At 35.5% G+C, this 12700-nt stretch overlaps 1 protein-coding gene across 1 annotated transcript in view; it reads right to left on the bottom strand.

The window, feature by feature from the left end:
- NCAM2 (neural cell adhesion molecule 2) overlaps positions 1 to 12700 on the bottom strand; it is a 602380-nt gene that overhangs the window by 52015 nt on the left and 537665 nt on the right. Inside the window, exon 15 of the mRNA XM_006162056.3 lies at positions 10112 to 10233. Coding sequence (XP_006162118.1) covers positions 10112 to 10233 — 122 coding nt within the window. The remainder of the gene's footprint in view (positions 1 to 10111; positions 10234 to 12700) is intronic.

Genomic DNA, 12700 nt, shown 5'->3' on the forward strand with positions numbered 1-12700 from the left:
ACAGGAAATAGATTATTAGCCCATTCTATTATCGTATCTAAGACTGAAGATATAGCTTATCTATGAGTTCATGATTTTAAGTGGATAAGTACTGAAATTGATAAACGAGGCACTTTGCTATGCTTTTGGAAACCTAAAGTAGATGCATCTGCCAAAGTAGCCTGTTTCCCATTACTGCTGGAAGTGTTAAGGGAGGCACTAGAATCGGCATGGGAAAACAGGCAGGGTTAGGCTAAAGAGGCTGTAACTTGTCTAAGTCACTAAATGACTAGTAGAGTTAAGAAATGACACCAGCCGTGAATGTAGGCATGCTTTTGAAATCCTTAAGACAGCTGTGCTACACATTCACAGTTTCTTCAATATCCAGTTTCTTTACCCACTCATTCAGCAACTACTCGGTTCGTCTTTCTTGGGCAGTGAGGCTGTTCAAAGAATTATGGACATAATAATACACAAAATTATGCCATACCCCTATCTTGGGGTTTGTAAACCAGTGTAAAACAAAAAAAAAAATGAGTTTGCTGAAGAGCAAGAGGGTGCAACAGGGGCTTATAACAGAGAGAATAATGGAGTTCAGGAGAGGGGATGGTCTCCTCTGGGGAAGCAATGCCACCCTTGCTGAAAATAATAAGCTCCAGTGCCATTTTTCTTTTCTTTGTTCTAACCTAGTTAATGCAAAGAAGGTATGACTCCTTCACAGAGTTTTATATCCAAAAATAAATATGACAATTTTAAACCTTAGAAATATGCACACCCCCTGAGTGATACAGAAGCAGACAATGTGGGCTGATTGTTTCAAGTAAGTTTAAAAACACTGCCGAGGTGCTAACCACAAACCTAAAGCTTAAGAATGGTCAGTCCAGTAGTCAAGTAGGTAATGGAATCAGATATCAGCACCTGACCATGCACTCTGAATCTCAACCCCAGTGACAGGTTTCTGGCCCCGAGAATGGAAACAGCATGGCCTTTCTATTGTTTATAGGAACTGTAAGAAACAATATGTATTACATTAAATATTAGCTGTACCTTAGATACCTATACGTGGGGAAATAAGGAAACTAAAGAGGGGACTGAACAATGACAGGGTGCTATTCTATCAGAATGAACTGCCTTAATCCCAGGGCCAGCCAGTATCTGGTTAAAACAGAGATGCTGGCGACCTAACTTTCCCATATAGTTCTTAATCAGAACCCTTAATGTACAGACATAATCAACAACATCTAAGGGGACGATGATATAGTTGATGGTGCCTGAACCCCAGGCTTGGGAAGGCCAAGGCAGAAAGCAGGAATTGTATAGGCCACTAGCAAAGATAGACAAAAATAGGATTAAATCACTGTCTTAAAGCATTAAGGCCCATATACATTATTTTCCATCCTCCAAAATAGAAACATAAATCACCTGATGAGACGACACCTTTGGAGAAAAGGCCAGTTCCTCTTTCTAATTAGGATAAAAGGCTGGAACTTAGCCCCTTAGCAGAAACCCGATCTGGGGCCCTCTCTGCCTGTCTGAGGGTGCTCTCTCTCCCCTAAAACTCCTGTTTTGCTATTCCTCTGAATGACTACGTCTCTAATTCTTTGTAAGCCTGAGACAAGAACTAGTTTACTGGACCCACTCCCAGCCTCAGCAGCAACATGAAAAATACACTGGGCACAAGTTTGAGTGCTCAAAATCCTGACAGGATCTCTATGTCTCTCTCTGGTGATCTGATCAACATTCAGTCCCATAGTACACTGGATAAGTTTTGTGTATAAGAAACCAGATCCTATAAGGCCAACCACAATTCAAATCCTAGCCTTGGTGCCCTGGAAGATATACTGGATGTGTGTGATTCTGCATGTCCAGTATGAGGAAGGGATAGAGAAACAGGGAAAAGGACTATGTCATCGGCCCCATTGAAGGAGGTGCTTTCTCTCTTTCTCTGTCTCTGTCTTTCTCTTTTTCTCTGGCATATGAACTCATCCTCTGGCAATAAAAATAAAAAACAAACAAATAAAAAATAAAAATATGCCATCCCTATATATATGTGTGTGTGTGTGTGTGTGTGCATACTTTGTACACATACACACATACCATATATAATTTATATATGTTGAATATGCACATATTCATATAAAATGTATTTATATGTTATATATTATCTGTATGCACACCAGAGGAAAAGATAGTATGAGAAAGTACCCCCCACACATCTTGTGGGTTGGACCTGCTGCAATCCCTTCTCCTCTATTTCTCCCTTATTTGGGGATTTAGGATGGCACACTCACTCCTAACCTGTTTTTTAGGTTACCAAGGTTACCATGTCTGGGACTCAAACCACATAGTCAGCCATGTGAATACAGCTTCCTTAACCACTGAGTCACTGGCTGGTCCAATTTAACTCTTAATTGTTGAAGATCTTAACACAATAATTTAGAAGTTCCTCTATAATTTTAAATAGTAGGAGTAATGATGTAAGAAACTAAAGAGAGTACTAACATATCTTCAATATAAATCAATTTTGTTTTCTATTTAACATTAGACAAGAAGACATTTTAATCCCCTAATTGCTATTCCTAGGGAATAGGAAAAAAATTAAAAGTGGGTGTTACCAACTACTCCCCTAGGCATCAAAATCTCAATTACGCATTTGCAGAGTGCCTAATTTACAGAATTTAAATGACTAGGGACCGATTTAAGATAATCTAGTTGCAAAACGTTCCCCTAGGTAATCTAATGAGATGATTTGCTGAATAGGACTATTATTAATAAGCCAATTAAATGTTGAAGGGAAAATACTGGAAAAAATGGTCATTTTTCTTTGGCATAGCTTTTCTTAAGCATTTTTTTTATTAAAAAAATAGACTGCAAGCCATATGGCAATTAAGTGTAATTCTTAAAAGTGCTTCTCACATCTGCAGATAGAGAAATATTTACTCCCATCCCCACAGGGAGGAGATTGGAGAAAACATAGAAGGGGTCATGATTTTCTTATTTGTAGAGAGGTCCTTGATGCCTCCATTCATAATGACTAATCCACTTACTTTCTTTTTGAGGTTTCATGGAATGAATATCTTCAATTGAGCCTGAATAAATATAATGTGATATAATATAAGGACAAGAGAAGACGTGAGCACGTGCTACTAACAGATTTTAGGCTCTTTTGACAGTGATTTAAGATTTTGTAGGTATAGAAGTCAGTTCCTGGTTACTGGATTTCCCGGTAGCATGGTTCTGTTATTGGTTAATTGTATGGCAGGAGAGAACTCTCTACAACTCAGTCAGCTACTCTGAATATGACAGAAGTGATTTAGTAATCTGAATAAGTTTGTATATATATGAAACACATATACATATAGATGCATGAAAATGAAAAAAATAGATATACCACTGATACTCAGAAAGAAAGGTTATAAAAAAAGGGTGGACCCATTTCTCAGTCATTAAGGGAAGCAGATCTTATGTAACTGACATGGTTCAAATCCTGGCCCTGATGTCTTGAAAAACATGCCAGGCATATGTGTATGTGGACAGAGAAATAGAGGAGAGGGACTATGTTGTGACTAAACCCCATGAAAGAAAGGGTGCTTTCTTCTGTTGTCTCTCTGTCTCTCTCTGGCAAGCACACATACCCTTGGCAATTAAAAAAAGGGGGAGTTAATTCATTTTTAGAAAACTCTAATTTATTTTTTATTATTATACTGATTAGAAATGTAATTTGTCTCATGTCCTGACGGTTGGGAAGATGTTGTAAACTGAGCTTTATATTATCTGTTCCTAGCCTCCCATCACGCACATACTTCTTATGGAAAAATAATAAAACAACTTGCCAATTCATCACCTTCTGCGTTCTTACATCCATAATCATTTGCACAATGCAAGGTTTTCTTTTTCATCATGTTCGTTATTTCTCATATGTGTAATCTATTTATAGGTCTGTTTGTAATTGCACGATCTAGGTTAATTTATCTATTCATTGACTCATTGCTGCATTGGTTCATTCCCAAAACAAATGCTCTATTTTAAACTACCCATACAAAGTAAATAAAAATTATCCTCTTCGCTCATGGCAAGGAAAAATCATCAGAAAGCTCCTTTGTATTTTCTGATGTTCATAAATATTCATTTTTAAAGAATTTCAAAACTTAAGCTAATGGTTTTAAATAAACTTAATGTACATACTTAAACATTATTAACTAGAAAATAAGTTCTCTCAACAACCAAAGCTCAATTTTACTTATTTATTATCTTAATGCCCTGTTTAAATTGCTATTTTTTTTCCTATGGCCATTGAGATATTATACAACCTCTTGGACTGCAAATAGCTGAAGGAAGGTCAATTAAGACTTAGAAGCGTATGTTGTAAGCACTGTTGTTAGTCCCTGAAGTACCTTCCTAACAATTGATTTTAAGCTACCAATTTTCTTTAGCCCTTCTTAGCTCAGGAAACTTATTTAATGTGCCAACAGTAAGTGATAGTTATGATCCCACGGCTATCATCAAATTATAGGGAAAATAGTGAAAAACTCATGGAAGCATGTAAAAAACTATTTATTAAGTTATATGGAGTTATACTGACACTACAAGTACAAAGTGGATGTAAAATATTCTGTACTTAAAATAACTCCTTGCATTTTTCCAAACATTCTATGAGATTAATATGCTTGTCTTCATTCTCCAAATATGTGGCCTATGACTTTGTGTAAAAGATGTTAATTTTCATGAAGGGCCCGTAGAGACATCTAAATTTGCTTTTATTACTCCAGTTTTCTTCTTCTAATAAATTCTGTCTTCTAAATGGGTGCATGAACAATGCCATGTACTCAGTTATGACAGCATAGAATGACTTGTGCTTCTTGGTCAAGATCTACCAGAATTTATACATTTTCTATATTAAGATACAGGTAGTGTTGACCTTCACCACTGAAATCCAAATTAAATGTTTAGCTTCACATTCTGCAAATACCAACAGTCATATAATGAATATATTGTCTCAGTTACATTGTTTGCAGAATGTAAAATGCATAGTTCTTTGTACTGTACCGTTGAAAGATGGAGCCAAAGAAAAAATTAAATGAAAATCTTAGGGGTGTTCCTTATTTTGAAGGTTCTCCCATCTGCTTTTTTCATAGAATTTATATAACTTAAAAATGCATTGCTGGGGTGAGCAGGTGGCATGCTGACTAAGGTGCTGGATGACTGTGGCTTGAGTCTCAGACCTAGCAGCTTGAAACACATCAGGCACATGTGAATGCGTGCCCAAAATACTAGGAGGTGAATGGAGAAGTAGGATTTGCAATATGGCCATCCTCCCTGGGCTGTGTGAGGGGATTCTCACTTTCCCTCTCATTGTCTGTGTTGTAAGTGCACACACTCTACTGCAAAAACTTTAAATGCACACACATATACACACACACACACAAACATTGCATATATCTAAGTCATGTTTCAAGGTATTCAGTTGCACTTATTCCAGTATGGAATTTATTCAGTTTGAAAAACTAATAGATGAACTGATTTGGAATCACACAAGGAGAACAGATGATCAAGAACTTTTTGAAACGGCAATTATTTTAATACAAGTGTAGAATACCAAGCCAAATGCCAGTATAAAACTTTAGTTTCTAAATGTTCTTAAAATGCATATTTCTAAAAATGGATACAGACAATGTTGAGAAAAACTATTCCTTTCTGAGATCAGTTATTATTTGACAACACTTCTACAACTCTTTATTCAATCATAACCCTACCCTTATCTCTAAGGGAACATTCAGGACATGATGATGATAAAATGGAAGGTGTGAAAAGAGAAGAAAAGAGTTAGGGACATGTAGTGTATTATCATGATTGAAGTAGAAGGCTTACTATTATATGATACGTACAGTCAAGAGAAAGTATATTAGAATGGCTGTATCTGTAGGCAGAGGGTTTGGGCAGTTGGAGGGAGATGAGATAATGGTTAAGAAGCTGCTATCGTCTCCGTAGGCAGATTGATATCTGGCCACTAATGCTGCAAACCAGGTTTAGCCTATAAGTCTTACATTGTAATACCTGCTCCCCTTCCCCACAGTCATTCAAATTCTCCAAGTTTCAATTTTCCATAAAATAATGTGAGAAAGTATCACATTATATTCAGTTAAATATAAGATAAAATAATCTCCAAGAGTGGATAATGATTTCTTAAAAGACAAAACATATCGAGGAACTGCTTTTATATAACTCAACATAAATGACTAAAGCTCTACTATTAAAATATTGTTACTGGGCAAGCCCATGGCCTGGTAGTTAAGGAGGCTGGATCCCACATGACCAACTATGTCATTCATGTCTTAGATCTGGCAATGTGTTTCTCAAGAAACACACTGATTTTGTGTGCACTCATGCCCAAAAATCCCTGAAAAGGAAGAAAAATGGAGAAGGGGTCATTGAAGAGTGGCCATGCCCCATGAGGAGTGCTTCCTTGCTTCCCCTCCCTCTCACTGTCTCACTCTGGCAAGCACACACACACTCTGTCAAATTAAACCAAACAAAACTCATATTACCTGTTAATATGTTAGCATCTATGAAACAAGAAACATAGTCATTGATTGTCAGTTAATTATAGCTCTGTTAGAATAAATGCAACCAACCATTTCAATTATAATATTAAAATCAGGTTCTCTAGTACTCTTTGGAGTTAGACATGGTTGTAGACTGGAAATTAAGAGGAGGATATGAAAGCCGGAAATGAGATAGATCTGGGTGGGGGTTAGGGGAGGCACCAGGACAACGCAGACTTCAGGTAAATGATGAGCAACAATAAGGCATTATTAAATTATACTGGGAGGAGAAAAAGAAAGGTGATAACATGGAAGACAGAAATTTACTTAAGATAAAATTTGTTCTTCTCTTGCTCAAATTTTAATTAATCTAAGACTGAGCCATATCAATTTTCTCATATCAACTATTCTATATCAAGTAAGTACAAAGATAAAATGTACTAATGACCATTAGGTAAAATTTAGTTTCTCCAATTCTACTAATCTCTATATGTTTAACAATTTACTTATTTTTATCCAAATGTGTTTCACATATACATCTTTATATATATAAATATATATATATATATATATTTATATATATAAAGAGAGAGAGAGAGAGAATGTTACTGGATTTCTAAATTGTCACTTTTTTACATTTTGCGAATCAAACTGGCTCTAAACCGGTGTAGTGCTATTTAAAGAAAAATGTTCTTTTCTGCAGTGACTGGGGCTGTTACTGGCAATATACTGCACAGGAGCCAGTGACTGGAAGGGCTGTGCCTTGGGTAGTGGAGCTCCGGATATCCCACTATTTCATTACTCAGAACGCCAGTAATGTGACTTTGTGGCACATATGACTAAAGACAGCCATTAAAAAATAAAAGTAATGACATTAACAATTTGCGGTAAACCACACTCATTACCTAACTCAAATCCTCATGTTAACCCCCTTTTTATTGAGGGGAGCTCAATAAAATATATATTTACTTAGTAGTATGTTTTATTTTGATTGACAGGGTTTTTTAAAAAATAATGTATTGTAGGGACCAGTAGTTAGCGTAATGGCAATGTCGCTGGACTCCCACGTAGTCGACCGCGGTTCGAGTCCCGGACCCGATGGCTTAAACTCACACCGGGCGCGTGTGCGTGTGTGCCCAAGATCCCGAGAGGAGAATGGAGGAGAAGGGATTGCGGGGTGGCCATCCCCTCTGGGGGGTGATTTCTCGCTTTCTATCTCTCTGTCTCTCTCTGTCTGTCTGGCGAGCGCACACGCCCTATAGCAAAAACCTCTCAAAAAAAAATAAATAAATAAAATAATGTATTGTAGAAATAAGAACAAACTCAGCTGAATACAATATTGCCATTTTTTATTCTTTTCACTCTCTTCATATTCTGGATATGAAAGTCACCTTCGTAGAATAATTCACAAAATAAGCTATTGTGAAGATAATATGCAATATGTTAAAGAAGAAAGAATGTAAACAAAAGTAATTAGAATTTCTACTTCTATTGCTGAGATGCTACCCCAATTACCTAACACATAACTTTGTTTAATGTGAAAAAACACAATCTTCTAGGATTACTATTATTTAGTCACGTTTTCTGTCATTTGAAATTCAAAAGTAAGTTCGACAAATAAATCATCTCTGTATTGATCTTATGAGTAAAATGTATACAGATCACTTTCTGCAAATTAGATATTAATACGTTTCTGAGTGAGTTTGTAATATTATTTCCTAAATTTGTTTTCTATTTTGAGGAAGATACATGCTGTGGGCAGCAGTTTGCACTGGTTTTTACAGTTCACTTTTGGATGACTGGAAATAGAAACACAGTGGAAAAGAGCACAACATTCCTAAAATGCACATGTGTGGTTAATAAAAGCCACTAATAAAAATATGTAACAGGAAACAAATATTTGTTATCATCAATTTAAATCAACAATTGTTTTAATTGAATATAGTATATGTTATTTTCAGTATCAACTCTTTAGAAATGCCATGATAAGAATAGCTTCTAGTTCTAAATAAAAAATAGACACCTAAAATATATTACACATTTTGCCACAACTAGTCATTGCATTTAGTGTTCACTGGGGGATTTTCTTGTCATCCCTTACAAATTGTTACTATATACCTGGGTTTTGCATCATAAATTATTCTGGATAAGATTGTGTACTACAATAGTGTGGAAGGCTTGTTCTCCCAGTCAAATTCATAAATTTGACTCACACCTTTGCTTCGTAGAGAAATTTTCTCCCTTGAAGAGACTTTCCCAAATATGCAAATAGGAATGGCCAATAGACCTGACTTGAGTAGCACAGCAACGCCAGATTCACTGAGAGACAAATGAGTCTTTTAGAGTTGTCTTGGGGTACAGCATGAAGCACTCACAACAGAGTAGTCAAAAGACACACGTGGCCACTCATCCTGGCCAGTGTGAGACCTGGGCAAAGAGTTTCCTGTGAAGGGGAAATTAATTTTAAATTTCCAAGAATGAATTGACAGGTAAATATTGTTAAAGTACACTATTCGAAATCAAATTACCATTTTTATTATCCCTCGAAACTCATGTGTTTGGAGACCATGTGGTGGGGCAATGATAATGCAACTGGTTTATTTAGAAAGGGGGACTCTTTCACATTGTTGACATCAATGCAAATTAGAAGAGATATCTTGAAAAGCAGAATGGAGTTTCTTCAAAAACATAAACATAGAATTGCCATGTAATCAAACAATTCCACTACTAGGCTATATCCAAAGGAAAGAAAATCAGTATAGAGTAGAGATTTCTGCACCGCAATGTTCAATGCAGCACTATTAATAATAGCCAAGATGTAGAATCATTGCCCATCAACAGATAAATGGACAAAGAAAACTCTCTCTCTCTTTCCTCTCTCCTCTCTCTCTCCCTCTCTCTCTCTTCCCCACACACATGCACACACACAAAACTAATCAATCATCAAAAGGAATGAGATCCTGTCTTTTGAGACAACATGACCAATCGTGGAGGACACTAGGTTAAGTGGACTAACACAGGCACAAGAGAAAAATCGTATGTTCTTATTCATATGTAGAAACCAAAATGATGACCACCATTTTATGATAAGAAGTAGAGTAGAGCAGTGATGAGTACAAGCTAGTAGTAGGTGGCGGGGGAGGGGGAAGGAAGGGGGAGAGAGATGTTAATTAACCAACACAAAATTACAATCAGATAAGAGATATAAATTCCAGTGTTTTTGGCCCACTAGGGTAGCTATAGCTAAAAATAATTAATTGTATATTTCAGAAAAGTTAAGAGAATGTTTTGAATATTCCTACCACAAGGTGTTAATTTACATTGTGATCATGGATCATGGTTATGGTAATTTGATCATTATACATTGTATTTATGTATTGAAGAGCTACACTCTACTCCATATATATGTATAATTAGGATGTGTCAATTAAACATTTAACTTACTGAAAGAAAGCAGACAATAAATTGACACGTTCTTGCTGTTTCTTTTTTTTTAAAATGCGTTCTATCTTGTGAACTCAATTCACATCTTAATATCTTAATCCAATGAAAGAAAAGTGACATAAAGTAAAAAGAAGCAAAGCACTTACACTTCTGTATTTCACAATATATTCCAAAATAGGGGCCCCTCCATCATCCTGTTTGGTGATGCTGAGTTTAAAGCTCTTCCCACTGCTTGGTTGTCCATGTATAGAAGGAGGACTTGGTTCACCTAGATATGCAATACAACATTCTTGATTTTGCACAAATTTGAGATAACTACAAAAGCTGCATTTTAATATAAAAAACATAGTCATATAATCAAAATATCTGTGTTATCTTAGATTTTTCATTTATTATTTGCCTTTTGTTATAAACTCTGACCCACATTTTTCCCATCCAAAATGCAGCAACTTTCATAAATCTAGAAGTATCATGCCAAAATTGTGTAACCTTGGGATCAAATGTCCTCCTTATATTGACAAGTGTATGTACTCTGAAAACAGTACTGTAATACACAAGCGCATAGCTTTAGTTCTCTTATTACTAATAATTCAAAGTCCTATTTATTTTAATCATCTAAATTTATTTGGGAAAGATTTATAAATATAATATTTATAATACATATAATTATATATATAATATTCATATATATAAACATTAGGTTTTTGTAGAGGATGTGCACTCACCAGAGAGAGATGGAGAGAGACAGAAAGAAGGAAAGTGGGAAATTATCTCCCAGGGGAGAAGCTCTCACCACAATCCATATTCCTCCATTCTCTCGTTGGGATTTTGGGCACACATGCACATGGTGTCTGGCATGATTTTCAAGCCATCAGGTCTGGGACTCAAACCATGGTCAACCATGTGGAAGTTCAGCACCTTAACCACTATGCTACATGCTGGTCCCAATATAAATACCTTATGACACCTGACTGTATGAATTATATTCTTATCAGAAAAGTGAATGACTTAAACGAGTTACCTGCCTTTTCAACCCTTGTTTTTCTCCTAGATTCAAATTTAAATTAAAATGTTCGAATTCTACAGACTTGTGTTTCAGTATATTTTCTTCTAACCTCATGAACATACTTGCCTCTAATATTATTCTTCAAATAATGATACTCTTATAACAAGAAATGCTGATAACATTTTGAATGGAATAAAGATGTACGGAAATGCAACAATGTTCTATGTGAAAGATGCCATGGTTACTTGGATTGGAAGTCCCCTGCTGTGAGCAATGATGTGATGTGCCGGCGCACGCACTGACATGTGTCTGTGTCTGTTTCTTCTGATTCTCTGTACTTATGGACAGCGTTATGGCCATGTCACCCAAGCTTTAGTTAGCAACATTATAGAAACCTGTAGTACCCCTATATGTTCACGACAGCTACGACAGGCCATCTAAAGAGAATGAAGGGATGGCATTACTCCAAACCTGGATAACCTAAATTTTTCTTCTCACCAGGCTGTCCTTTGGCTACTATCATATTTATAACCTTAAGCAATGGAGTCGTTTGCTTCAGAAAAGGCAGATTATTAAAGAAATTTCATGATAAGATGTATTAGCAAGCAAGCAGAAGAGAAAATAACCCTGTAAGATCCAGCAATATAGAAACAGATGGAATAGTGGAGTCATGAAGGTAATTACTTGTGGATTAATTAAATTAGCATGCAGCTATTATGACAACATGATCTATATGTAATATATTTTGGATAAATGTATTAAAACCTCAGTAAAAACTAGTACAATAATTTTGTAAAAGCATGGAGAAATGTTAATATTTTTAAATGGATTTTATAACTGAGCTAGTATTTTCTATCATTTCTAAATTGGAATTTAGATTGAACATGTTGTATAGTGTAAATTAATTTAATAATGGTGCTGTAATAAAATTTTCCAATAATAACATTTTGAGGAAATTATGAGACAGAATTGAACTTTCTGTAGCACATATTTCACACACATATTTAAAGTATTTGTGCATATATTTAACTTTTATTTCATCTAAATTTGTGAACACTTTATAATTAATACTTCTTTTGAAAAGAAACTTCAGAACAAATGTAGACTCTATCAGAAAGAAATATATCAAACTTATAAATTTATATTATAATTACAACAGGAAGTTTATCTAAAAGTCATAACATCAATAACGGTCGATAGTTAGTTATATGGTTATAGTATGTATTAAGTACAATCCATGTATTATCTCACTTAAATTTCAAAACTATTCTAGGAATCAGCTAAAACACATACGTATGTATTATTAATAACTCCAATACCCTTGCCCTCAAAGTACTCAATATATTAAGGAAAAGTCAGCAAGTCGAAAGTAGCTAAGAGATTTAAAAAATGTTATAATTTAAAAGGGAAGGAGAGAGAAAAAAGAGTAGTGGTGATTTATCATTGAAACAAATAGCTGTTTTACAAATGAAAGAGAGCGTGACTTAATGCAGAAGGAAATAAAGAAGGGGTTACATGGAGATGTTATTGATGAGATTATACCTACGTTTGGGGCTGATTTGCAAGGAATAATAAGCAGAAGAATCAAAACAGAATGCACAGTTCTGTGCAGACAGGAAACATCATTAAACTGCAGTTCTACCTTTGGATTCAGAGAGCCTTGTGCTTGGGAAGGAGAGGTATGGTCAAAGCAAGCAGGCAAAGGGGAGTGAGAGAAAAAGTGTGTAGG

This window comes from Tupaia chinensis, unplaced genomic scaffold (genome assembly GCF_000334495.1).
Source record: "Tupaia chinensis unplaced genomic scaffold, TupChi_1.0 Scaffold139612_1, whole genome shotgun sequence".
NCBI classification, from domain to species: domain Eukaryota; kingdom Metazoa; phylum Chordata; class Mammalia; order Scandentia; family Tupaiidae; genus Tupaia; species Tupaia belangeri.